The sequence below is a fragment of the Chelonoidis abingdonii genome, unplaced genomic scaffold (genome assembly GCF_003597395.2).
Source record: "Chelonoidis abingdonii isolate Lonesome George unplaced genomic scaffold, CheloAbing_2.0 scaffold0008, whole genome shotgun sequence".
Taxonomy (NCBI): Eukaryota; Metazoa; Chordata; order Testudines; family Testudinidae; genus Chelonoidis; species Chelonoidis abingdonii.
This window is the reverse complement of record NW_027424269.1, coordinates 115,617-142,931: the sequence shown is the minus strand read 5'-3', so window position 1 is coordinate 142,931 and position 27,315 is coordinate 115,617. Positions and strand designations below refer to the sequence as shown.

Sequence of the window (27,315 nt, the reverse complement as noted above, 5' to 3'; positions counted from 1 at the left end):
CGGTGCCTGCAGTGGAAGGAGTTTTTCCAGGCTCCGCTCTCGCCCCGTGCGTCATCTTTGCCGGCTCCCGCTCACTCCCGGAAGAGGCGGAGCAGGAGCAGCTGATCCGGGGCGGAGCTGGACTGGTCAGCGAGAGACGTGCAGAGACCCTGGGACGGGCTCCTGGTGCATCCCACCTAGTCCTAGAACTTGGGGCTCCGTGGTGTCTGCCCTGACCGCGGGGCCCGCCCCGCCCCGGGCTGGGACAGAACCCAGGAGTCCTAGCTTCCCCTCTTTAACATTAGCCGCCCCCGCCCAGGGCTGGGATAGAACCCGGAGCCTAGCTTCCCTTCCCTTAACATGTGACTCCCCAGGGCTGGGATGGACCCTCAGGAGTCTAGCTTCCCTTCCCTGCTAACATTAGACACCCCCCCCCCAGGGCTGGGATAGAACCCAGGAGTCCTGGCTCCTAGCACTCTCCCAGAGCTGGGGAATCCAGGCTGTAAGTGCCCCTTACTCTAACCACGAGACCTCCCCTGAGTTCTTGGATAGCATTTTTCACAGGTAAAACCGGGAGTCTGAACTCCCAGCTTCACTCCCAAGCCCTCCTGTCTAGCTGAGACTAGTACCCAAACTAGTCCTGTTCCCCTCCCCCTTTCCAAGCTACTAATAGGCCCAAGCAGCCAGACTCCTAACACATCCCTTTCCCCCTAGGCTGGCACAGAACCCAGGAGTCCTGGCGGCTAGTCATGCAATCCTAGTCTAGACTCACCTATGTGGTTTCCATGCTAACCCTGTTTTTTGTGTCCTTTCTTCCTCAGATTGGCTCCAATCTTTAGCCCCTGAGGCAAGACTCTAGCGTGTGACCAGTCCCAGGACAGGCCTGCGCCAAGCCTGTTGGCATGGCCCTGCTCACCATGTCCTGGTGCCAGTGACTCCCGTGGTGCCCTTTTCCATGGCTAGAGAGGCCAAGTGGCACAGACAGGCCAGCCAGCCTGCCCTAAGCCAGAGCCTTTGCCCTGTAAAGGAACCATTGAGCCTGGGCCCTTTCCAGTTCAGCCAAGAGAACTCTCCAACAGCCTGAGCCATTTTGCAAGAACTTGAGCAGGCACTGCCACTCCATTTCCCCCTTCCTCAATACAGGAGCTGGGGGCTCAGCTCCCTCCAGACACCAGTGCGTGGCCTCCCAGGGCACCTGTGCCATGATGAGTAGTACGGGGCCTTTCCTGCAATGGGCCCAGGAGGTGGCTGCGCTGCTGCTGCTGCGAGTGCGGCGCACGGTGCTGCAGACAGCTATCTTGCTCTGCGTGCTGTTGCTGCTGCTCTGGATCGCTGTCTTCCTCTATGGCAGCTTCTACTACTCCTACATGCCCACCGTCAGCTATGTCAGCCCTGTGCACTACACCTTCAGGTGAGTGGGGCACCCCCAGGATGCCTCCTGGGATGGGACAGACTCCTTAGGAAGGCTGTAGAAGCTCCTTTGCTGGCGGTTTTCAAAAGGAGGCTGGAAAGCCAGCTGTCTTGGATGCATTAGAAGCAACAAATGCTGCATCTTGGCAGGAAGTTAGACAAGATGACCCTTGTGGTCCCTTCTAACTTGTGGTTCTAGGATTCTGTGCACCACCTGAGCATTGCTCTGGGCCAGATCTCCTGAGAATAGGCTCTCCTAGGCACCTCCCCAGCCTACACATGCCTTTTGGGGGTGTGGGTGCCTCTGAGCTGAGACCTGTTCTCAAAAGTAAGGGTCTGAACTCCTGGGTTGAAGAGGGCTGAGGGAGCTGGTGGCCCCTGAACATGACCCACTGCCTTGTGTCTCACAGGACAGATTGTGGCTCGCCAGGCCCTGATCTCTGTTCCTTCCCTATTGCCAACATCTCGCTGGTCAAAAACAACCGGGACAGGGTAAGTGCCAGTGGGCGTGAAGCAGATCACAGGCTGTCAACTCATTGGGATTCTGGCCCCTTGGACACCCAATGGGTGGGATGCTTTTATCTGGGGCCAGCTGGTAGCAGTGCTAGGGAGTGTGTGTGTGTGACAGCTTTTCTTGCAGTGGTGAGGTGAGGGAGCAGGCTTCCTGCTCTGTTTCTGATGCACTTTCCCTGCAGCGGGGGGCTCTGGGAGGGTTACATGAGAACGACCATACTGAGTCAGACCAAAGGTCCATCTAGCTCAGTATTTGTCTTCCGACAGTGGCCAATTCTAGGTGCCCCAGAGGGAATTAACAGAACAGCTAATCATCAAGTGATCCATTTCCTGTCGCACATTCCCAGCATCTGGCAAACAGATGGTAGGGACACCATCCCTGTCCATCCTGGCTAATTGCCGTTGATGGACCTATCCTCCATGAACTTATCTAGTTCTTTTTTTTAACCCTCTTATAGTCTTGGCCTTCACAACATCCTATGGCAAAGAGTTCCACAGACTGACATTGCATTGTGTGAAAAAATACTTTCTTTTGTTTGTTTTAAACTTGCTGCCTATTAATTTCATTTGGTGCCCCCTAGTTCTTGTGTTATGAGAAGGAGTAAATAACACTTCCTTATTTACTTTCTCCACATCAGTCTTGATTTTATAGACCTCAATCATATCCCCCCCTTAGCCGTCTCTTTTCCAAGCTGAAAAGTCCCATTGTTATTAATCTCTCCTCATACAACAGCCATCCCATACCCCTAATAATTTTTGTTGCCCTTTTCTGAACCTTTTCCATTTCCAGTATATCTCTCTTGAGATGGGGTGACTGACCATATCTGCATGCAATATTCAAGATACGGGCGTACCATGGATTTATATAGACTCAGGCAATATGCTGTTTTTCTGCCTTATTATCTATCGCTTTCTTAATGGTTCCCAACATTCTGTTCACTTTTTTGACTGCTGCTGCACTTTGAGTGGATGTTTTCAGAGAACTATCCACAGTGGCTCCAAGATCTTTTTCTTGAGTGCTAACAGCTAATTTTGGACCCATAATTTTGTATGTGTAGTTGGGATGATGTTTTCCAGTGTGCATTACTTTGCATTTATCAACACTGAATTTCATCTGCCATTCTGTTGCCTAGCTCTTCAGTCTTCCTAGGATTTAACTGTCTGCAGATGATACAAAACTACTCAAAATTTTGCCACCTCCCTGTTTACCCCTTTTCCCCAATCATTTATGACTATGTTGTATAAGACTGACTCTAGTACAGACCTCTGGTGGATAGCACTATTTACCTCTCTCCATTCTGAAAACTGACCATTTATTCCTACCCTTCCTTTCCTATTTTTTAACCAGTTACCAATCCATGAGAGGACCTTCCTTCTTATCCCATGACTGGTTACTTTGCTTAAGAGCCTTTTGGTGAGGGACCTTGTCAAAGGCTTTCTGAAGAGTGCAACGGGATCCCCGGGGTACAGCCTAGGACTGTGGGATTGCCGTGTCCCCTTAACTCTCCAGCCTGGGTTGTCTCTCACAATACCTTGCTAGTGATAAGCAGCAAACCCCTCCAGGCACTGTTCTTACTCAGCCCGACTGGATGTGGAGCCCCACGCCCAGCTAGATTGCATGAATGCTCCCAGAGCCACTCGTGAATCACAGAGAAAGGCACCAGCCAAATCCCCCCAGCTCCCAGCCTTGCACTTCAGGAATATACCATCTTGCACTGCTCAAAGATAAGCAGTGCAGGTTTATTACTTGGTTCAGCACTTCATCAATGGAAAGTGGATTCACAGGAGCCTTTGCAAACCTGAGCAGATTTACCAAACACTTCATATAAACTCACCGGTAAAGAGAAACAGTAAAACAAGTTTATTGACTACAAAAGATAAATTTTAAGTGATGGGCAAAAAGTCAGAAATAGTTACCAAAATAAAATATAAGCACGCAGTCTAAACTCTCAACCCTAGTAGATTGGGTAACATCTAGACAAAGCAGTTTTTCTTACCCCACTGGATGTTGCAGTTCATAATATACAGGTTTGTCCCTTAAACTTTGGGCCAGTCTCCTATTAGAAGACTTTGAGTGCCCTTGTTGCTTGCAGCATAGGTGGGGGCAGGAGAAAGGCGCAGCATGTGGCCACTGTGTTCTGTTCTATACTCTTAGTCCGTGATGTGCTTGGAGAACACAAGTTCAGGCACCTCTGGTGGGCATTGCTGAATCCCCAGGCAAGATTGAGCAATTCCCCTGGTGTGACCTTATGCGGGTGAGTCATTGCATTGTAGCTCCCTTGCTGGACAATGGCTGTTGACTGTTGTTTGACACCTGCCTGGATGTTGGTTACTTTCCTTGCTGTTGTCTCTGATCGATTTCCCCCAATTTACAGCATGTTTTACTGACAACCAACCATAAAACACAATGTCATAACTTCATGTGCACTAATGATATACGTGTTTAGATAGAACAGTGACTTTCAGCAGATCATAACCTTTATCCTGATACCTACATGGCATGCTCTATATCAGGGGTCGGCAACCTTTCAGAAGTGGTGTGCCGAGTCTTCATTTATTCATTCTAATTTAAGGTTTCGCGTGCCAGTAATACATTTTAATGTTTTTAGAAGGTCTCTTTCTATAAGTCTATAATATATAACTAACCTATTATTGTATGTAAAGTAAATAAGATTTTTAAAATGTTTAAGAAGCTTCGTTTAAAGTTTAATTAAAATGCAGAGCCCCCGGGACCAGCAGCCAGGACCCGGACAATGTGAGTGCCACTGAAAATCAGCTCACAGGCTGCCTTCAGCACACATGCCGTAGGTTGCCTACCCCGATCTATATGGAATATCACAATTATATATAAATGAGGAATGTGGGGATTACCAGGGTTCTCCCCCAAGGTATAGAATGTCACACTAAGTACACTATATCCAGTGGATCCCCCTTGTCCACATACTTGTTGACACCCCCCACCCCAAAGAATTCTAGTAGATTGGTGAGGTATGATATCCCTTTACAAAAACCATGTTGACTCTTCCCCAACAAATTACGTTCTTCTGTGTGTCTGTCAGTTTTGTTCTTTACTATCGTTTCAACCATTTCACTGGTACTGATGTCAGGTGGCCTGTAATTGCCAGGATCACCTCTGGAGCCCTCTTTTAAAAATTAGTATCACATTAGCTATGCTCCAGTCATTTGATACAGAAGCTGATTTAAATGATAGGTTACAGACTACAGTTAGTAATCTCTCCGCTCCATCTCTGATGCACTTTCCCCATAGCAGGGGGCTCTGGGAGGCTGTGGGGAGAGGCTGCCCGCTCCATCTCTGATGCTTTCTCCCTGCAGCAGGGGGCTCTGGAAGGGTTTTGGGGCAGCCTCCCTTCTCCATCTCTGATGTGCTTTCCCCCAGCTGTATGGTCTTGGGAGGCTGTGGGGCCTCTAAGGTGGTTCAGGACTGGCAAGCAGCACCCCCTCTCTTTGATGCCCCCTGCCGTCCTGTAGGTGCTGATGTATGGGCAGCCTTACCGCATTTCCCTGGAACTGGAGCTGCCTGAGTCGCCTGTGAACCAGGAGCTGGGCATGTTCATGGTGGTGATGTCCTGCTACACCAAGGGTGGACGCATTGTCTCCTCTACAACCAGATCGGTGAGTCTGGGGCCCATCCCAGCCCCCTCCCTGAGCCATTCATTCCACCGTTTCAGCACCGCACACACCTACATTCCTAGCCTTGCTGCCTCAGGTAGAGGCTCCAGGGAGGCTGAGGCAGGGCTCCCTATGGTAACTATTCCACCCTTAGCCAGGGGCTACAGTGACACTTGGGTTAGCAGAGCAAAGGGAGCTGGCAGTCAGGACTCCGGTTCTATCCCTGACTCAAGGAGGGAATGGGGGTCTCGTGGATTAGGCAGGGAGGGCTGGAGCCAGGACACTAGGGTTCTATTCTGCACGACCTTGGCAATTCCCTTCCTCTCTCTGAAGCGGGGGTGAAGCCCTGGACTCCTCTTAGAAACCCTGGGAGATCCTTGGGCAAGAAGCAGCTCCCTGATGGCAGTGCCCCTAATGGCCCCGGGGAGATGTTGGGGGGGCTGGGTTCAATGCTAACACTGGCTCTTCTCCCCCCAGACCATGCTGCATTACCGCTCAGGCCTGCTCCAGACCCTGGATACCCTGGTCTTTGCTGGGCTCTTCTTCTTGGGCTTTGCTGAGCAGAAGCAGATGGTTGAGGTGGAGCTGTACTCGGACTACAGGGAGGACTCGGTGAGGGGAAGGCCTCTTCTGCATTTGCTTTCTGGATTGCTGTGCCTGGGCTGGCTGGCCGTGCCTGGGCTGGCCAGAGCCTCTGCTCCCCAACCCCCAGCACAGGAGCTGATTGCCAGGAGTGCTCTGAGTGTCTGGCGCAGAGACACTCCCTTTTTCCCCGCAAGTAATGGCTCCCCTTCCTTTGTGGGTTGGGAGCATGACGGGGGCACATATGCCCCACTGCTTGGGTTGGGCTCAGGGAGAACATGGGGCAGGCATATGCTCGACTGTCCAAGTTTCGTGGCTGGGGGTGTGAGTGACTACAGCTCTGTCTAGGTTGGTGGGGAGGGTCACATGCCCTGGCTGTCTCAGTTGGGCACCAGGGCTTGAGGCAGGTGCATGCCCTGCTGTTAGGGTTGGGGATCTTGTGATGACCCCACCTGCAGCTCTGACCTGCCTGTCATGTGTGTCCCTTCCAGTATGTCCCAACTGTTGGAGCCGTGATAGAAATCCAGACCAAGCGGATCCAGATCTATGGGGCACAGCTGCGGATCCATGCCCACTTCACAGGCCTGCGGTGAGGATTGGTGAAGGGGGGCAGCCCCACAAAGCTGCTCCCTGTAATCTGACCCCAATGGATAATGCTGGGGCAGGGCCTGTGGGTCAGGGGGAGGGCCTATGGGCTGTGTGGGGGAGGGGGTGTGTCTGGGAGGGGTAAGACTGAATCCAGGCTGCAGCACCCTAATGCTTAGGCTCCACCCTTCTTGCCCCAGATACCTGCTCTATAATTTCCCAGTGACCTCGGCCATCCTGGGTGTGGCCAGTAACTTCACCTTCCTCAGCGTTATCGTCTTCCTCAGCTACCTGCAGTGGATCTGGGGCAGCATGTGGCCCCGGGAGCCCCTCTTGGTACAGGTGAGAGGGTGGATCTTTGGGGCTTCGTGGCTAGGGGAGCAGAGGGATGGGGTGGGGCATTGAGTGTGGGGGGAAAAGGGGTGAGGAAAGTGGGGGTGGGAGGCAGGCTGTGGAGCAGGAAGGGAAGGTGCAGTGTGGAGCAGAGGATGTATCCCATGCGAATAAAAGGGCAAGTAGTGGGGGGTCTGTGCAGCAGGGTGAGGCAATAGCCTCCTGCCCCAACTCCCCCTAGGCACTATGCCCAACTATGCAGTAGGAGGCATGGGGCCCTGGTGGAGTGGAAGTGGCATTAATGGGGACTGGATATTGCCTGGTTCCCCTCCACTGTCTGGTCTCTTCCCACCCCCCCTAGGTGAACACGAGGGATGGGGCCAGCCTGCAGCAACGGCGGGAGGAGGCACGACGGCGCATGGCGACCCCCAGGCCAGGTAAAGCAGGTTTGGGGGGCGGAGACGCTCTCCCTTTGGTGGGTGGGGTGGGGTGGGGGATTCCCATTTGTCTGTGGCTGGATGGTGGTGGTGGGGGTCTTATTACTCTCACCTGGGAGGGGTGGTGCTGACCAGGTCCAGTCTTGGCCCCACCCCTGCCCTGATGCTCTCTGTCCTGAAACAGAAGACCAAGAGGAGCTGACAACACTGCAGCCTGAGGCCATGGGGCTGGGCAAGGATGACCAGGAGAGGGTTCCTGAGGGATCAGGTACTGATGATTCCCTTCCAGCTGGGTTGGGGGGCCGGGCAGGAACCTGAGGCATTCCTGTTCCCTTCCCACTGAGGTGGGGCTGGGACAGGGAGGCAGGGCTGTTCTATTAATTTAGATGGACCTAAAGAGGCGAAGGTGTTAATGTGGCCCTATCGCTGCTTGCCACTGAATAGTGTTAACCAAGAGTTGGGGGCTGGCGTGCAGCCTGCTTAGCCCCAAACACCATTACAGTCCCCTGGGAACGGTTTGTTAACCATACAGAGCAAGAGAGAGGATTTAGAATGTGAAGGGTTAAGTCAGACGTTCATTGTAACAACATCCCTTGTTCTCCCTCTCCAACTGGAGAGATGTTTAGAAACCACCCCCACCCCACCCCACCCCAACTTCTCAGCCTTCGCACCAGTGATAGATGGCAGTAACTGTCCTCCGGGAACAGAGAGAACATTAGTTGAGATAGGCTGGAGCTGCTGTTTAAAGTCCAATCCTGTTTCTTAGAAGAAACACCAATGGTGAAAGAAAGGGACAGCAAATGCAGTTTCTGCCTCTGGTGCTGCTCCTCACCTGCATCTACTGCTGGTAAACACACAGCTATCCACGCCTGGCAAACTTGTACCAGGGTTGGGCTGTTCGGGGCAGTGCTTGTAGCTGCCTCACTAGTCACAGGCTTACAGCAGTGTTGCAAAATATGGAGTCTTGGCCAACTAAGGCAAAAGGAGAGGGATAGGAGAGTGAAGGGAGAAAAAGGACCTGTGAAGGGGTAGGGGTTGGGGTTCAGTCAAAGCCAGCTGAGGTGGTGACATTGTCTAGATTCCTCTCTGGCCCAGGGTGATAAGGGTGTGTCTCAGGATCAGGAGGTCAAAGGCCCAGCAATGGATCTGGGGGTCCCAGCAAACAGTGGAGGTAGCAACCATGATGGTGAAGCTCCCTCCTTCCTGCTTTTCTGTCTTAGTCAGCCAGCATCCATCTCCACCCGTTTTCCCCCTAAAGTCTCTTCCTGAGGACCCTGAAAGGCAGTGGGGGGTGGCCCATCCCATCCTCTTATGTTTTGTTTACCCATTAGCCCTAATTTCTGCCACACCAATTTGGATTGGTTAATTCTTGTTCCCACACTTTGGTTTCAGTCATGATTTTCATGTTGATCTTGAATCACATCAGTAGGTCTCTGAGACTCATTGAGTCTTATTGCTAGTGCCCCTGTCCCATGCCTGGTTACTGCTATCGATTAGGGGGCACAGTTTGTATTTACTTTTCCAGTGCGTGTACATTTGAAGGCCCAGTCATTACTGCGGGACCCCATGAGCCCACCAAGGAGGGAACTGAGCCTTGGCCAGTGTGGCCTGTTGGCTACGCTAGGAGTGGAGGAGGGGACAAGGCCCTGTGACCTGGCCTGTCTTGGTGCTTCATCCTAGTTGCCATGCAAGGGGGCAGGACTCCAGGACCTGGCCCTGCCTCTGACCTGTGTGTTTGTCTTTTTTTTCCCCTTGCCCCACAGCTTCTCCCCCACAGCTACCAGGTGAGGTTCTGGAGACAATTGGCCCCACAGGGGACACAGCCCAGGCTAAGGAGCTGGATCTGAGTGAAGGTGGGTAACGCAGTTTCCCAGCTCCTCCCCAAGAGGCTCCAGGCTCCTCATAACCCAACCCCTGTGCACCAGAGCAGGGGATAGAACCCAGGTGTCCTGACTCTCAGCCTCCTCCCCACCCCAAACCCATTAGCTTCCACTCCTTACCCACCAAGCTGTGATCCAAGGCTCCAGCATCCATCAGGGCACCCAGAGCCCCTCTGTACCCAAGCAGAAACCTAGAACTGCACTGTGCACTAGGGCTGAGGGTGAGGTGTGCAGCTGGGAACAGCTTTGTTTAGGGGAGTGGGCTGTCCCCTGCCCCTTGCCTTTATGGGGGATGGGTGTTGTCTCCTGTGGGCTGTCTGTGTGTCCCTTGGGGGTAGACAGATGGTCTGGCCCCTGAAGGAAGGGATGTGTCTGCAGGACCCCTGCAGCTTCCTCCTGCTGGAGCCTATGAGAGCCCCACCCACAGGGTCTCTATCACTCTGCTCTCCCCCATAGCCCTGCCAATCTTGTTGCTCTTCTGTAGTCACTAACCATCTCTCCCCCCTCCTTCTGCAGAGACTGAGTTCGAGTCCGTGGATGAGTCCTCCCTGTTCACGGATGCCAGCTTCCCACCCCCTGCAGGGACACTCCTAACACTACCACAGCCGGGAGAGGGGGCTGAGGCCATCGCAGGGGCTGAGATCCGTCAGAGACACATCTGCTCCAGCTCCTAAGGGCAGCATGGCCTCTTCCACCCCACCCCACCCCCTAAAAAAAAACAACAAAAAAACACTGACCTTGTTTTCCAGGCTCCCAGCTCATGTTTACATTCCAGCCCCCCGGCCCCTCACTTGGAACTGCTGTAATTTTAATAAACCACCTGCTAACAGAGCCAGGCTGCTGGCCTGGGGGTGGGGTGTGGGCAAACACAGATATTGGGGCTCTAGGCCACAGCAAAGCTGGGGGCCTCTCCATGGAGGTGAGGGACTAAGTCCCTGTGGTGAAGGGCTGAGATGAGTTGTGCTCAGTCTCCTACCCCCTCAACCAAAGAGGGATCCCTCCCTTTGGGATGAGCTGGCTGGGGTCCCCCTGGCACCCCTGCTCCCAAGCAGGGCAGCAGGATGGGGGTCCCCCAGCTCCCCCATTCTATCTCCACAGATGCACCCCTTCCCGTCTGCTGTGCTGGAACCTGGGCCAGGCCTCACTGAAGCTGGATGGGCAGGGTATCTTCCCCACCCTCCTGAACTGACCTCACTGCAGCCAGGAAGCCAGCGTGAGCTCTCCTGCCTGGCTTGTGTGATGTCTGCATTCCAGAGGGCTCAGTAATGGGGGAGGGAGGGGAGGTTGGATTCCAGAGAGACCTGTAAGCCTGGCAGGGGAGGTGTGTTTGCTCCTGGCAGGCAGCTGCCTTCACTTGTCACCCACCCCTGTGGGCAGTTGGCAGCTGCAATGAGTGATACATGGTTCAGGGCCAGGCTTCTGAGCCCAGCCCATGTATCCCAGCCACCCACAAACTCCCTGCAGCCTTTGCCCTCGTGCTGGGGTGGTGGAAGAAGAACATTGTAGCTGCCAGACTGCCTCTTCCAGCAGAGGATGCTGTAAGGAGTGGTGCAGGGGTGCTTGCTGTACAGGAACTCCCCTTTGTTTGACTCCAGCCTCACAGGGCTTGGGCTGGAAGCTAAGGAGGTGGGGAGGGGGGAGTGCAATGGTGCTTTCCCAGCATGGCAGCTGCACTTATTTGTGTCCTGTTTGCAGGGCTTGGGTGGGAGGGGGCAGGGGTTTGCCACCCACAGGGGAACAGCCACCTGCAGCTCCTCAAGGCAGCTCAAGCTCCACCCCCACTTCCACCAAGCCCAGCTGTACACTGGGGGCAATTCAGGCAGCAGGTTCCTACTCCACTTCCTATCTCTTGACCAGCTGTGAGCTTCTGGCTGCCCTTCTGTAGGCCCCGCCTGAGACTGCTCTGCCTGCCAGCCTAGGTGAGTAGCCCCACGCACCAGGGCAGGTATCTGCTCTCCCTGTACCCCTCACCTACCCCCTTTGGGGCTGCGGGCTTCAAGGAATAGCCTCATGGGGAAGTTTCTCCCCCTGCAGAGAGTTGGGTTGCAGAGGGCAGAGCTGGAGGAGCATGGAGTGGCGGGGGGCAAGAAGAGCTCTGGGTCCCTGCCCTGGAGGTAGACCATCCTCTCCAAAAAGACTGTAGAGGAGCCCCCACTGCCCTGCACTCAGGTTGAACATGGTCTGGTGCCATCAGCCCAGCCCAGTTCAAGCCTTGCAGAAGGGGGCTGAAGGCTGCTGTGGCCAGGGCTGCCCCTTGCACCCTGTGCTTTCCCTCATCCTTGTCTGCTGCTCCAGTCTGTCACATTGATGGCAAAAACTTCCCTGCCCAGCCAAAGCCCCCAGACTGCCAGCCAGCGCATGGCCCAGCCATCCTTGCTGTCTCTGGGCTGGCCCAGGCATGGGTGTTACTGGTTGGCCAGTTGTGGAGGGAATGGGAGGCACAGTCCTTGTCCTGCTGTGAGGCATTCACCCCTCTAGGCCTTGCGTGACGTAGAAGCCTGAAGCCCTTTTCCCTTTCAATTAGTTGGTGGGGGTATAAGGCCCCTTTGTAAATTCCATGTGGGCTGCTAAGCCTGTAAGGCCCTTCTGGGAATATTTCCCCATCCAGCTGAGTCATCAATGGGACTGCGCAGTCCCAATAGCCCCACTGGCTGCTCTCGGTGAGTCTGCAGAATAACACGTGTTGGTGCAGCCAGCTCAGCCTGTTAACAGCAGGGACCCAGGCAGGGGCGGCTCTAGCTTTTTTGCCGCCCCAAGCACAGCAGGCAGGCTGCCTTTGGCGGCCTGCCTGCAGGAGGTCCCCAGTCCCGTGGCTTCAGTGTACCCACCACTGAATTGCTGCCGAATCCACGGGACCGGTGGACCTCCCGCAGGCAAGCCCCCATAGGCTGCCTGACTACCACCCTTGCAGGAACCAGCAGGGTGCCCCCTGTGGCTTGCCGCCCCAGGCATGCGCTTGGAGTGCTGGTGCCTGGAGCCGCCCTGGACCTAGGGGAAGGCTGGCTCTGTCCCCAGTCCCCACCTAGCCACTGGCTGCCAGCCTCACCTGCTGCTGAGGAAGGTGCAAGAACCCCCCAGTAGCACAGGTAGAGTAACCTCCCCTCAGGTTGTCACATCCTCTGAGATCAGCTTGAGCCCTGACACAGGACCGTTTCTCTCTGCTTCCAAATCTTTGCTAGGATTAAGTACCCAACTCTGGCTTATCCTTGAGTGGGCACATAGAGCTCCTGGCATGGGGGGGAAATGGCAGGGGTCAGTGTGTGGGCCTGGATGGAGGGTGTGGGGGGCGGCTTGCAGAGTCCTGTAATGGAGGGGCATGAGAAGGTGACAACAAGGCAGCTTATAGGGAGAAGGGAGGAATCCAAGGATGTCCTGGGGGTGCAGTGTGATTGAAGGCTCTGTCTATGAACTGCTTTCCTGCCCTACCACAGAGGTTTCTGTATCTCAACACTTGCAGTCCCTCTGCTTCAGGTTGGTTGGAAACATAGACCTTATCTCTGCACCCATGAAGTTCAGCTTTGACTCTGCTAATGTCATTGAGTGGTGCTGCCCTCTACCATGGGGCAGGTATACCATGGCACAGGTGCTCATCCCTGTCCAGGCAAGGTTAGAGTTGAGCGCTGCACTGGCACTTGGGAGACCTGGGTTCTACTCCCACCTTGGCCACAGTCCCCTTGGGCAAGTTGGAGGCCATCTCTGTCCCTCAGTTTCTCATAAAGCACTCTGAAATGTGCTGGTTTAGAGCTAGGGATGGTTGGATTGGGCTAGTCACTTCCATAGGAGGGCTTGTAGTGGTATAATTATAGTAGTGTAACCCAACCCCTCCCCTACTACACACATGGTTATACCAGGACACCACCCAGGGGCTAAGCCTCCTTGCTCAGAAACACCAGTGGGCCGTGCAGCAGCAATCCACCACTAACAACACCAGCATGTGTTTTAAACAAGTGCCTTTTTGTTTGTACCTCTTGTCTGTGTGCCGCCCTCCCCCTTGCTGGGTTCATACAGCACCTATCACGTGGTTGTGGTATTAGGGTCTATGCCTTTAAGAGCTTCCCAAACAGTGTGGGCGGGCTGCTGAGAAGCTCTCCTTGTTTTGCACAGTCAGTTGGGGCTGGACACAGACTTTTACAAACATCAGCAGTGAGTAATCCCTGACCACCACAGTGGGGTCCTGGTACAGGATCAGGACCTGCTGTGTCAGCTTTAACGAAGTAACTAATTACTCTAACCAATGTAAAAACCAAAGCAGCCTGGAGTGCCCCAAGGGTTGGTCCTGGGGCCGGTTTTGTTCAATATCTTCATTAATGATCTAGAGGATGGTGTGGACTGCACTCTCAGCAAGTTTGCAGATGACACTAAACTTGGAGGAGTGGTAGATAGGCTGTAGGGTGGCTGGGACCTCATCCACAATCCAGCCCCGCATTGGCTCTGACTATACCTCCCCCCCGCCAGGCTGGTTGCCCCTTTGGGTACCCTGGCACGGCCCAGGGGCCAGTCAGGGAATCCCTGGGCACTGACCTTCGACGGTCGCTGCCAGAGCTGGAGAGACTCTGGGATGGGCTCCCCTGTGTGCCCAGGTGCCCTGCAGACAGCTCTGCTCCCTGTGGCTCCTCCGGGATGCGGCTAATTCAATGCGTCCGTGGTACCTTGAGGATGCTCCGAGCCGCTCGATGCTGGAAGCGGACCATACCCGCTCCGAGGGGAGGAGCGCACGCCCAGCGGAGCCTGGATGAGCTCTGGCTCCTTGCCCAGGCCCCAGAGCCCCCTGGTGCACAGCCGCTGGCAGGGCAGGAGAAAGGGAGTGGGCGCTGGGGAGGCAGAGTGCCCCAGGAGGGGGCCAAGGCAAGGGGCTGGGCTCCGGGCACCCCTGCACAACTGCTGGTGGTACAGACCCGCAGTAGCTGCAGTGAGGATGCTGTCTCCGCATCATACTCATTTGGAAATCTGACATCAGGGGCCACGCCGGGCATGGGTGCTGCTACCCTGCCTAATTCTGAGCGCCTCCCCAGGGCGCCTGAGGCTGAGCCAGTGCCTGGAGTGTGAGGGGGTGGGGGACAGGCAGCGGCGTTCAGCCCTGCTGGGGACTGGCTGGTTTCATCCTTCCTTAGAGGTTTTTAAGGTCAGGCTTGACAAAGCCCTGGTTGAGATGATTTAGTTGGGAATTGGTCCTGCTTTGAGCAGGGGGTTGGACTAGATGACCTCCTGAGGTCCCTTCCAACCCTGAGATTCTATGATTTTACATTAAAACTCACCAGACAGTTCTAATGATGCTTCTCCCAGTCCCCAGCAGGTGAACACAAAGCTCTGGAGAGACCTCAGTTAATGAACTCGGTTAGGTGCAAAATTTGCTTCTCTCAGCACTGAGATACAGCAGTCTCTGGAGTGGAGCAAGGGGGGTGTTTATAGAGGGATCCGGAGCCCTTGCACAGCATGGAGACACAGCTGCCTCTAGCATGGCCCAAGGAGGTTGTTTATGCAAGACTCCTTTGCCTGGTGCTGAGATGCAGCTGCCTCTAGGGTGAGGTGTGCGGGGCTCCTACATTGCAACAGTTAGTGTTCTTTTTAAATCTTGAGATTTGGGAAGCTTGACTCATGACCTTGTCACAGTTTGGAGTTTCCAGCATCTACTCAGTCTGTGTTAAACAACAGTTGGCTGGTGCTGGCTGACTTGGCAGAGTCCTAGGCCCGAGCCAAGCTGCAGTAACCTGGGTTTAATTAGATTCAGAGCACCCATGCAGGGCACATTGTCACTTTTAAGCCAGTGCAAGTTGCAGGTATAGATGAGGCCCCTGGCTGGGAGGAGCCAGGACTCTGACATTGGCATCACGGCTCCCATCCCATCTGTCACGGAGTCCCCTGGCGATGCTCTGGAACTGCTCCCCACAAAGGTAGTCAGGACTTTGGGGAGCCTCCTCTCCCTTGGAGCAGACTGTCTTCAGGGCAAGAAGCTCACACTGCTTCACCTTCCTGGGTCTGACCTTGGAGCATTCAGCATATGCTCCTCCGTGCGCTTCCCACAGCGAGTCCGCCCAGGCGGGGTCCTGAGGAAGCCAGAGGGTCCTGAACCCCCACTTCACAATCAGACGTGACTCAGCCAGCCTGTAAAACAGAGGTTTATTAGATGACAGGAACATGGTCTAAAACAGAGCTTGTAGGTACAGAGAACGGGACCCCTCAGCCGGGTCCATTCTGGGGCCCAGCGAGCCAGACAACCGTATCTGTACTTACTGCCCATCCCTAGCTGGCTCCCAACTGAAAATTCCCCTCCAGCCCCTCCTTTCTGGCCTTTGTCTCTTTCCCAGGCCAGGAGGTCACCTGATCTCTTTGTTGACTTTAGCTATTCCCTTGCAGGGGGAAAGGCCCAAGCCATTTGTTGCCAGGATACAGAGTGTTTGCCATTTATGCACACTGGAGACTTAAGAAATGCATTGGGGAAACTGAGGCACCCACACAGTATTCAGAGGAAACATTAAGAACAGTCCCACTTCGTCACACCATTCGTGGCATTTCAGACACTAATAACCTGCCTCTTAGGCTGTATTCCCCTGACAACCAGTGAGGAAGACCCAGCTCTACTACAAGCCAGGCCTCTCCTAGAGCAGCCATGGCTCTGAGCAGGATCCAGGCTTTCCCCAGGAGCTGAGAAGCTGCCTTTGGCAGCTCTGTCCTAGCAGTGATGCACCCTGTGTGTCTGTCTGAGCAGAGCCTCCCCATCCACCCTAGCGGCTCCTATTCCCTTTGCTCCACATGAGTCACCCATGGCTCCCAGGAGGGCTACTGTGCACAGTGCAGTTAGGGGCTGAGATCCAGGGAACAGACTGTCACTTTCTAACCTTCTCCTGAGCTCACACATGCTGATGAGGTCAGCACTGTCTGTAAGGGGTGGCTGGCTCCACCAGCCTCTTGTCATGTACCTTGGCTGGTGTCTGCTTTAGAAACAGGAATGAATGGAGCCTCTCTGGAGGCTTGTCCCCCAGTCCTTGAGACAAGATCACAGAGTGAGTCAGTGGCAGAGAATAAAACCTATCCTACGCCCCACCCCCTTCTCGCTGCTCTAATCCATTAGTCCCCACCAGAGTCAGGGATAGAACCCAGGAATCCTGGCTCCAAGTTCTAGCTCACTAATCTGCTCTTCCCTCCCACTGCTGGGGACAGCACCCAGGTCATGACTTCCAGGCTGTCTGCTCTAAGCATTAGCCCCCACCAGAGCCAAGGCTAGAATGCAGGGGTCCTGGCTACCAGCCCTCTCCATGCTTTGGCCTGGCTGCAGGCTTCGTCCCTGGGGTCTGTCTGGCTCCTGACTGTCAGGGCTGGCCCAGGGCAGGAAGAGTCTGTCTGGAACAGATACCTGTGGCCTGGCAGCTTCCCCTTGTCCATCCCGCCCGGGGCCGGCCCTGACAGTGCCCGTGACTCCGAGGGGAGGGAGGAGGGCCGGGCTCCCTGCCCCATCTCTGCGGCCTCGGGGCGGGGATCATCCGGGAGGGACCGAAATGTCCTTATAAGGCAGAGTTTTATTTTCCTTACGGCCACCTGCAGCTCACCCCCCACCCCCATTCAGGAGCCCCCGGGCCGCTCCGCCCTCCGGCAGCCCCAGCTAGGCTGGGGGCGGGGGATGAGCTCAGCTCCCCGACGGGATAAAACTTGCTGCAGCTGCTGGAGCGAAGCAGGCGAGACGCGAGAGCAGAGTCGAGCGGTGCCAGCCCCGCTCTCCCGGCACCCCAGAGAGGAGACCCCCGAGCCCGAGCGCTGAGCCCTGTCTCGCTGGAGACCAGAGCCCTGTGGCCCCAGTGACCTGACGCCGGTCCCCATCCAGCTACAGGCAGCGGCGGGTGAGTGAGACCGGAGCTGCAGGGAACCCCCATCCTCAGAGTCCTGGGACACCTGCCTGGAGGCCATTGGCTCCCCAAAGCCCCAGGGGTGTCGCCTTGTGAGGGTTGCTGCGTGGGGACAGCCAGCCCCCCACTTCCCCTGCGGAAGAGCCTGTGGGATGGAGCCCCCAAGGAGCACATAGACAGTATTATCCTACTGATAGTTGTGGTTTCAGTTCCAGCCCCCAGTAGGGACAAACGGACTCCTGGGAATCAGGACCCCTGGGTTCTGTCCCCAGCTCTGGGAGGGGAGTGGGGTCTAGTGCGTGGGAGCGTGGGTTGGGAATCAGGACTCCTGGGTTCTGTCCCCAGCTCTGGGAGGGGAGTGGGGTCTAGTGTGTGGGAGCGTGGGTTGGGAATCAGGACTCCTGGGTTCTGTCCCCAGCCCTGGGAGGGGAGTGGGGTCTAGAGCATGGATTGGGAGTCAGGAAGCCTTGTTTCTGTTCCCAGCTGTACCACTGACTGGCAGTTTGTGTGAGTTCCTGCCTGTCTGTGCCTCAGTTTCCTCTTGTGTGAAGTGGGGCAATGCCTTGCCCTGGCTCCCAAGGACTGTATAGCTCCCTGGGATCTTGTAAGGAGGCAGGATTGGGGCAGAGTGCTCTGATGGCGGAATCATACCTCCCCCAGTATCCTGTAGCATCATCTCACCTCAGGCACTCACACTGTCCACTCTCTTCCAGGAACCATGACCATCCTCCTGGGACTGTCGGCTCCAGTCCTCACAGTTGCTTGCCTCCTGATCCTGTGCCCAGGGGGGGCTCCGACGAGCATGGGAGGCTCCCTACCCCTTCCCCCAAAGGGCCAGAGCCACTGGCCCTGGCTCCGTGCTCAGGAGAGCAGCCTCCTTGCCTCTCTCACGCCCCAGCACAACTTGGGGACAGACTATTACAGCTATGAGGACCTCTCCACCCTGGATACCCCAAAGATGCCTAGCTCCCAGCACCCACCCCATCAGCCTTGTGACTACCACCATTGCCGCCACCTGCAGACAGCCTGTGCAGAGTTGAGCAAGGATACCGGTTGCCTGTGCCCTGGGGTGACTGGCCCAGATGTGCCCCCAGAGCCACCCCAGCTGGGGCCAGTGCAAGTCACTGAGTCTGGGGCCAGCCTGCATTGGTGTGCCCCCTCCTCCACAGTGTGGGAGTACCGACTGATGTACCAGGCTGATGGGGGCCACACCATTGCTGGTCCCATCTTCAACAGCACCTTCCGGATGGCAGTGCTTGTGGGGCTGCATCCCAGCACCTCCTACCTGGTGTGTGTCATGGCAGCCAACCAGGCTGGTGCCAGCCCCACTGACGATGGGAGTCGGCCCCATGGACCATGCCGCACCATCCGCACCCTGGCGCCCCAGCTTCCTTATGCATATGTGGCGGCAGGACTGGCGGCCATGTTCGGCCTGGTGGTGGTAGCCACGCTGACTTGGCACTTTGCCCTGCGCTCGAGGAGACGGCAGTTCCATGGCTCCCAGGACAACATCCTGGATGGGGAGGTGGGGCCAAGTGGGGTGGCCAATGGCTTATACAAGGGCGAGGAGCAGCTGTAGGGGCACCTGACCTGTCCAGCCCCCAGACGCATACACTGGTGGCCTGGCTCAGAGTCAGCCCCCCTGGACTGTCCAGTGGAGTGGGGACCAGGGCTGGCAGAGATGTGAAGTTAGCGGTGGACACCACCTGACCCAGCCAGAGCATGATGCCCTCCTCCACTCCACATGGGGTGAGGCTGCTCAGGTCCTGAGGCTCCCTCCCCATAACATTTATTTATTTATTTATTTATATATTTATATAGTGAAAGGTGGCGGGGTCCTGAAGCATCAAGGGCTGTGGGGAGGCCCCATGGGGGGCAGGGCAGAGGGACGTATAGGCAGAGGCCCTTGACAACCAGTATGAATCATTCTGAGTAACGATCCCATCCCGCACCGGACCACCTGTGCTGGCTCCAGTGAGTGGGGGAGTTGCCTGGGGCTCCCTCTGCTTGTTGTGGGGGGAGGTCACCCCAGTTGCTGTTGCATGTCTGGCCTCGGGGCTGAACCCTGGGACCACCTGCCCCCCCATAAGTAGGATGGCGCGGTCGCGGAAGGAGCCATGGCAGGGGGCTGGTCACTGGGGTGGGGAGGCTGCGGGTGTTCTGTGCTGCAGGCAATGTGAACTTGTTCGTGTTGAATAAAGCCCAGAAGCAATGTCCTGGCTGCAGGTTTGTCCCTCGTCTCCTCCAGCTCCTCCAGGTTGCATGGAACAGTGAATCATCACGGTACCCCCCCGCCCCCAGCGGGACTCTTACCCCCACTTCCTGGACAGTCTGTCTGGACCCAGCTCTGCTGGGGTTTCTGCTCACAGCCACACCCAGCAGTGTCACAAGGGCCCTTGAACCACTGCCTGGAAAACATGATCCATCCCAGATGTGTGTGAGAGGGCCCCAGCCCAGAAGGGAATGAGAATGAGGAGCAGCCCCCGCCCTCCTCGTTCTAGGGGTTCTTGAGGAACGACCCAGCTCCATGCCCTGACTGCTGGGGAAGACATGGTGCCCTGGTATGCGAGGGGCAGCCCGGGACAGATGGTGCGTGTTGGGGGATGCTCTGCAGGTCCCAGGCACAGGTGGGAAGGAGGTGTTGGGGCACAGCTCACCCTCACTGCACTGGCCAGCAGGGCTGAATGCATGGATCTGATACCGTCCGCATTCAGGGCTGGGCCACCCCAGTGCTAAGGGGCCTGCCTGGGCATGGAGATGGGGAGATGCCTCTGTCTAGTCCAGCCCTCCTATGTGTGTGTCCTGAGCCCCAGCTGTGCTGAAACCAGAGGGACCCCTGAGAGTGGATTGACACTGAGATGAGGCAGTGGGGGAAGGGGTTGCTCTGTATTGTGACGCAGCCATTTATGCTGCAAGTTGTGTAATCTGGGGAGACATCACCGTCCTCTGGCACAGGAACCCACTGGTATGGGACACAGTGTAATAACGGGCCAAATTGCAGCCACTTCCCTTCCTGGCACTTGCTCACACAGACATGCAGCACGTGGAGTAACGTGCACACAGAGAGTGGCACGTACAGAGAAACATGCAGATATTTGTAATGACATCCAGATGCAGGCACTGCGAATGCCACACGCACGGACATGCACACACAGCATGTGCTAAGGGGGCCAAAGCCCAGCCCCTTCCCCTCCAGGCCCCTCACTGACAGGCACAGTGTCACATGCATGCTCTCAGATGCTCACTGTCAGGCCAGGTTTTCCATGCTCTCACCATACTGGCTGCAGTGCTGTGGAACCCAGGTCTCAATGGTGGGCAGCTTCAGAAGCCAGCCCTGAGTCACTCGCATGCCAGATGCTGAGCACCCTCTGAGCTGGCATGGCTTCCCAGCACCACCCTGACACTTACTCACAGACACTGATATGGCACTCCCCTGCCATGGGGGAGTGAGTGCTCAGGCTGGGGTGTGAGCCCAGGATCTGCCCCTCATGCTGCATTAGGGCACGCTGTGGGAAGGGCCAGGTAGCAGTGTGTGTGTCTGGGGCTTTCGCTGCTGGGCACTCAGGCACTTTGAGGGTGTAGTGATTTCCCAGGCAGCGCCTGACTACAAAGAGCTTTGAGTTTTGGGACAATTGTCTGCCTTTAATATGGTGACCGGATGTTAAGTGGAAAATATAGTTTTTTGGTTTTTTTTTACACTCACCCATCTGGGAGTTCAGTGGCAATTCAGCAGAGAGCCCTTCAGTCACAGATGGTCTTCAGTGGTATTTTGGTGGGGGTAATAAAACCTTGCTGCCAAAAACAGAATCACCCACCGTCGAAATACCGCCAAAGACTGTCTGCGACTGAAGGACTCTCTGCCGAATTGCTGCCGAAGACTAGGAAACAAAATATCAGGACAAATGGCGTACTGACCATACTCTGGTCGGGACGCGGGACAAACTCCTCAAAATCGGGACAGTCCTCATTTTATCGGAACATCTGGTCACCCTAGCCTTGAAAGCTGTGAACGCCTTGGGTCTGATGCTCACACATGCACCAACACACACACACTGCAACACGACACACTGATGCACTCACTGTAACATAAACGCACTGATGCACTCATTGTAACACAAACGCACACCACACTCCAACATATGCTCACTATAACACTCCCACACATACACTGAAACATGTTCACTGACACACACACAGTCACTCACTGGAACACTCACACTCATTGACACATGCCGTAACACACAATCACTATAACACACACACTCATTTACACACACTTATTGTAACACACACACTCCAGATAACACACACACAAACACCTCACTGGAACACGCTCACTGTACCATATACTCTCACTGACATATCACACACCAATCCACATGGTCACAGAAAAACACACAGCATGTTACACACGTCACCCCCACTCACAGTCAGACACTCACACAGACACGTATGTTCATTGTAACACACACCCCCACCCCCTCCACACAAACACCATGTCACACACAAAGACACACTCTTTGTAACCCCCTCCCCCTCCATGCATGTGCATTTTCCCCTGGCCTGTCCGGACACATGCTGTGTGCTTCTGCGGCACTCCTGGCGCTGTGCAATGCTGTCTGCAGCCCAGTGCACAGAGGGTTAAGGGTGGCACCAGTGATTGAGGATGGAGGGGGGAGGACGGGACAAAGCCTCTTTCATTCCCTGCTTGGAGAGTTTCCTGTCTGACCTACATACCTCCCCACACTGCCCTGGGCCGTGGGCCAAGGCCACCGGCTCTGTCCCAGCAGGCATGGGAGGGGGCAGTTTAGCTGAGCCATAAGGTAGTCGAGAGTAGTGTCAGGAGGGGCCGTGGGAAGGGAAGGAAAAGAAAGGTGTCCTGCTGAAGCAGAGCAGAGGATGGGACAGGAAAAGCCATGATGGGGAAGCATGAGCCCCAGCCCATTCCCATGATGGGCCTGCCCTGGGGAAGGTGCTTCATGGCATTCAGGGCAACAATCCACCCTGCCCCCCACCCCGGGGTAGCTGTGTCCAGTGCTGAGGTGGGAACCCCCAACTGTTTGGCCCTGAAGCCTGGTTGAAGGGGCTGCCTGTCCTGAGGCCCCGGACACTGAGCCTCAGGTACCCCACTCCTTGGCCATGGGACTCCCAGCCTGACCCACTCTCTAGGGCAGTGACTATGGGTGTGGGGTGAGAACTTGGCACTTCACACACACATGGATACTTCCCTTTGGCTGGAGAGCTCAGAGAATATTACAGTCATGAAAGACAGACACAAAACAGTCAGGGGCACAGTTGGAAAAAGAACCTGGAATCCAGGCTTCCAGCCTGCCCTGTTCACACTCACTAGATCATACTCCTCTCTCAGAGCTGCGGATACAACTCAGGAATCCTGGCTCCCATCTCAGCCCTAGGTGTAAATTCATGATACTTCCTGTGGCAGATTGGGAGAAATGTCTATAACCCGGTGTGACCTCCTCCTGGGTCTGTGAATGCAGCATTGCGTATCGGGACCTTCCCGGAGGAGTGTGACTTTCATGTCCATAGTTAATTAACACATCCATTGTGCAGTGGGGGCTGGACACCTAATGGAAAGACTATGCCATACGTCTTGATCACTTGATGGCAACAAGACAGACTGGCTTTCCCCTGCTGGGAGTGCCTTTGCTACCTGCGTCCTGCGTCTGACGAAGTGGGTATTCACCCACTAAATCTCACGCTCCAAAACCTCTGTTAGTCTATAAGGTGCCACAGGATTCTCTGCTGCTTTCACAGATCCAGACTAACACGGCTACCCCTCTGATATTTGCTACCCATAGGGCCATTACCTTGGACTGACCCACTCAACAGAAGCAGCTGGAGCCTGCATGTCCCCCGACAGAAGCACATGGGAAAAGGAGGGTCCAAGATTATTTTAAGTTGAGAGGCTTCCCTAAGTGAGGCCAGTCCATCGTTCCGCTTAAAGATGCTGGACACACTTAGGCCTCCCAGGATGGGTGAGTTCAACCTGGGGCAGGGAGCTGCAGTCAGGGCTCTACGTCGTATCCGTTGACTCAATGTGGATCTCTAGGTGGTTTGGTTAAAAGCAATGTGCCTGTGGTTCAGAAATGCCTTGGCCAAGCCCCTGTTCTGTTGCCAGATGGGGTAAATCTCCTTAAACAGTTGTGACTGCCCCTCCTAATTGATGAGTGCTGTAAGAGACAGCTCGGGATCCCCACCCACCTTAGCCAGCCCGCCCGGGAATTTGGCCTATGTGGGCAGAGGGCTCTCCGGGGTATTTGGGTAAGAGTGAAGCAGGTCAAAACAAGAGTCAGACAAAGTCTGAAGAACCAGCTGGCAGCGCAAGCCAGGAGCAAACCTAGAGTGCTTTGTGGGGGGTGGGGAGAGGCTCTGTCTGGGGCTGTGAGCAAGGACACTGCCGCCTGTTGTTTGGTGCTGCCTGTGTTGGGGGGAACAGGACTTTGTACAGTCCATGTAAATACACAGAATTGTACCAAAGGGCCCAGACTCTGTTGTCCAGGCTCGTCCCAGCTAGAATCAGCCCCATGGCCCTGGGCTTTGACCAACCACTCAGGTCAAAAGTGGGGAGATGTGTCTGGAGCACCTGTGGCCCAGAGGACTGAGAGGAGATATGACTGGAGCACCTGCAGTCCAGGGGCCTCTGGAGAGAAATGTCTGGAGAACACGTGGCCTGGGAGACATGTCCAAGCACAAGGGGCTTTGGCAAACTGGAGTGCTGGCTCCAAGGTATAAGGCAGCCAGACTGTGGGGTCTCCATAGCCCTAACAAGGGCTCAGACCTGGGGGCTGCCCACCTGGGAGGGCACTTAGAGATTCAGGGTTGGAAGCAATGACCTGGCTCAACCCAGACCCAGGGGGCTTGGCAGCTGGGTCCCCGTCCCCTCACAATGGCCAGGTGTCCATTCAGAGGAGGGGCAGGGGGAAGGACAGGCTGTGACAACCCCTACCATCTCCCTCCACTCCCTTGCACTTGGGGTCACTCAGGATCCCCACAAGATATTCTGCAAGCATTGGGGGGTTAGCCCTGCGCAGATGGCTGGAGCCAGGGAAATGGAGCAGGATCTGGGTGGGGCAGTGGGAGCAGGATCCAGGGGAAATAGCTGGCAAAGGGGGAGCAGAAGGGGAAGAGGGAGCATGGGAGGCGGGCAGGTTATGGGGAGGGATGCTGGGGGTGGGAAACAATCTGGCATGGGGGGCAGGGGTAGAGGGCAGAGTTGTGAGAGGTACAAGGGACAGGGCCTGTGGGCATCGCCCCCCACATAGAATTTTCAGGAGGTTGCCAAGCAACTGGGATGCCCCACAGACCTGTCCCAGACCAATCCACAGGGGGGGTAGGGGCTTTCACCTGAGAGACGCGCCCCCCTCCCAATTCCCCTGGCCCCAAGCCCTGGTGAAGGCTGCTAGGAGGCTGGGGGGAGGAATCGGTTCCTGGTGGGGAAGTTGCCCTTGGCGTCACTTTCCCCCCGTGGCAGGATGAATGGACTGCTCTGGTCCAGGCTGGTTCCGAGCTGTTAACTCCCTTTCTCCTGCTGGGTCCGGCATCACCATGGCTGCCCCATGCCTCCAAGTGCGGATCACGTTCTGGTGAGTGGCAGAGATACTCCCACCGATACCCCCTACCCAGGGCCCCTCCACCCAGCACTGCTGCCCCAGGGCACCCGTCACCCAGCACCACCCCCATGGGCACACCCCATACAGCTCCACCCCCATGGAGACCCCTCACCCCTCTCCACCCCTATGGGCACCCCTCAACCAGTTACACTCCCCATGGGCACCCCTCACCCAGCACCACCCCCATGGGCACACCCCATACAGCTCCACCCCCGTGGGGATCCCTCACCCAGCACTGCCCCTCAAGGAACCCCTCACCCAGCTATGCCCCCATGGGCACTTGTCACCCAGTTACACTTCCCGTGGGCACCCCTCACTCAGCACCACCCTCATGGGCATACCCTTATAGCGCCACTCCTGTTGGCACCCCTACCCTGCACCACCCCCATGGGCACCCCTCACCCAGCTACATGTCCCATGGGTACTCCTCACCCAGCACTGGCCCCATAGACACACCCCATACAGCTCTGCACCCCCATGGGCACCCCTCACCTAGCACTGCCCCCTTCCCTGGGCACCTCCTACCCACAACTGCCCCCCTAAGGGCACAGCCCACCCTAGGCACTGGGTCCCTGCCTCCCTTCTCACCCCCACAAGTCTGACACCTCTAGCACTGGGCCTCTGCCCAAATGCCAGCCTTCCTGCTCACACTGGTTCCCTTTCAGCATGGGTCCGCTCCACACTGATGCTGGATTCTGTTTCCCTTGTAGTGGCAGCTGAGGATACAGAACCCGGGTGAGTAAAGAGCATCCCCCTACATGTGTGAGAGACACTGCTTTTGTGCCCCATTCCACCTGTGTGCCCTCCCAGTGCCCCCATGTGCCCCTGGCTTTCACTGTCCCTTCATGCCTTCATATGTGGGGGCTGGTTCCTTGGGGTTCCCAGCCCTTCCACCTAGAGACACGTCCCCGGGGTCCCTCCTGCAGAAGGACCTGGGCCCAATGGCTGGTGGTGTCTCCCTCTCTGAGAGTGGGGTGCCCTGGGTGATGCCAAAAGGTAGGGCACAGGGGAGATTTGTGGGCCTAACAGGCTCTCTGGGGCTGGGGAAAGGGAAGCATTGGTGGGGCCCTCCCCTACTCCAAGTCATTGACCTTCCCCCCATCTCTCCTTCTGCTCCCCCTAGTTCCTGCAGCTCCAGGAGTTCCTTGAGAAACGCTTCCCAAAGCAGTTGGAGATTGTGAGTAACTGGGGTCAGGCTGGGACTTGGGGACCAGGTGCAGGAGGGGTGGGGGGTGGGGGGGCTTGGGTTTGGTGGGACAGAGAATCAAGGTTGGAAGCTGTTCCAGCACCAGCAGGGCAAAGTTAGAGCAGGGAGCCCCACTCCGCTCACCTGAGCCCCCAAGGGCATCGCCCAGATTTGTGTGGGGATCACATGCCCAGTGGCTTTTCAAGGTTTCACCCCCACTCCGGGACATCTCTCCATAGGGCCCACCACTCTGGTGTTCAGTCTCCATGCTTCCCCAAGCCTGCTGACCCACACTCCCTCTCTCTCCAGACAGGGGAAATGGCCCCTGGCTCTGGGGCCTTCGAGATTCTTCTCCCTGACAGTGGCCAGGTCCTGCACTCCAAGCTCGTGAGTACCCAGCAGGCATTGTATGTTGGTACTTCCCGGCTGGGGATGCTGGGGGGCACTGTTCTGGGGTCACATCCCTGGCCCTGGGGGGCACACTGCAGGGGGGACATCCTTGGCTTTGAGAGCTCTGAGGGGCACATCCTTGGCACTGGGGGGCACATCATCAGCTGGGGGGCTGGACAGGGCACCGTGCAGGGGGGCACATCCTCAGTTTTGGAGGGGCTGGTCAGGGGCGCTGTGCTGGGGGCACCATCCCCAGCTCTGGGGATGCTGAGGGGCGCTGTGCTGGTGGCACATCCCCAGCTCTGGGGATGCTGGGGGGCACTGTGCTGGGGGCACATCCCTGTTTTGGGAGGTGGAGTAGGGGTACACATCCCCAGATTTAGGGGGGCCTGGGCAGAAGGGCAGGGTATCACGGGCAGCACAGACTGACCCAACCCCTGGTCCCATAGAACGGTGATGGCTACGTGGACAGTAACGCCAAGGTGCAGCGCATCTGTGAAGGCATCAGCAAGGTCCTGAAACAGTAGCGAGCAGGGATTGGGTAAGAGAATCCTGGCGGAGGGGTTGTTGAAGGGGTTAGGGGCCCAGTGGGTTAGGGCGGGGAGTCACGTCCAGGGCCGGTGGAACCATTTAGGTGATCTAGGCGGTCGCCCAGGGCGCTAGGATTTGGAGGGTGGCATTTTCTTCAGCAGCGACCATGGCCGCTGGCATTTAGGCAGAGGGAGCTGGGGCAGGGGACCATGGGGAGGGCCACCTGCAGCAAGTAAGGGGGGGAGTGGCATGCAGGGGAACCCCCCGCCCCAGCTCACCCCTGACCCGCATCCTCCCCAAGCACGCGCGGCTGCTTCACTTCTCCCGCCTCCCAGGCTTGCAGCACCGCAAGCTTGGGAGGCAAGAGAAGTGAAGCAGCCAAGGCGTGCT

The 27,315-nt window shown here is 56.2% G+C and overlaps 3 protein-coding genes across 6 annotated transcripts in view; 2 read left to right on the top strand and 1 right to left on the bottom strand.

Annotated features, from left to right (window-relative positions):
- The window catches only part of POLR2G (RNA polymerase II subunit G), a 197,474-nt gene that overhangs the window by 89,938 nt on the left and 80,221 nt on the right, over positions 1 to 27,315 (bottom strand). The gene's annotated exons all lie outside the window — the stretch shown is intronic.
- BSCL2 (BSCL2 lipid droplet biogenesis associated, seipin) lies at positions 72 to 10,180 on the top strand. 4 transcript variants are annotated; one of them, XM_075061319.1, is made up of 11 exons: positions 72 to 543; positions 801 to 1,390; positions 1,800 to 1,881; positions 5,392 to 5,535; positions 6,010 to 6,144; positions 6,606 to 6,703; positions 6,900 to 7,041; positions 7,394 to 7,469; positions 7,654 to 7,737; positions 9,233 to 9,322; positions 9,866 to 10,180. In XM_075061319.1, the coding sequence occupies exons 2-11, from the start codon at positions 1,182 to 1,184 to the stop codon at positions 10,021 to 10,023; spliced, it is 1,218 nt and encodes a 405-aa protein (XP_074917420.1). In that variant the 5' UTR covers positions 72 to 543; positions 801 to 1,181; the 3' UTR covers positions 10,024 to 10,180. The 4 variants fall into 4 exon arrangements, with proteins under 4 accessions (XP_074917420.1, XP_074917421.1, XP_074917422.1 ...); XM_075061320.1 differs by having other exon boundaries at positions 82 to 165; XM_075061321.1 differs by having other exon boundaries at positions 88 to 125.
- On the top strand, positions 17,906 to 19,326 carry LRRN4CL (LRRN4 C-terminal like). Its single transcript, XM_032799818.2, has one exon. The coding sequence runs from the start codon at positions 17,906 to 17,908 to the stop codon at positions 18,764 to 18,766; it is 861 nt and encodes a 286-aa protein (XP_032655709.2). The 3' UTR covers positions 18,767 to 19,326.

What these genes read in the sequence shown, in the direction of transcription:
- BSCL2 (XM_075061319.1), top strand. Translation starts at nt 1,182, where the DNA reads ATGATGAGTAGTACGGGGCCTTTCCTGCAATGGGCCCAGGAGGTGGCT. An exon ending in CCTGTGCACTACACCTTCAG is followed by an intron (nt 1,391 to 1,799) that starts GTGAGTGGGGCA and finishes TGTGTCTCACAG; the next exon opens with GACAGATTGTGGCTCGCCAG. An exon ending in GGGAGCCCCTCTTGGTACAG is followed by an intron (nt 7,042 to 7,393) that starts GTGAGAGGGTGG and finishes CACCCCCCCTAG; the next exon opens with GTGAACACGAGGGATGGGGC.
- LRRN4CL (XM_032799818.2), top strand. Translation starts at nt 17,906, where the DNA reads ATGACCATCCTCCTGGGACTGTCGGCTCCAGTCCTCACAGTTGCTTGC.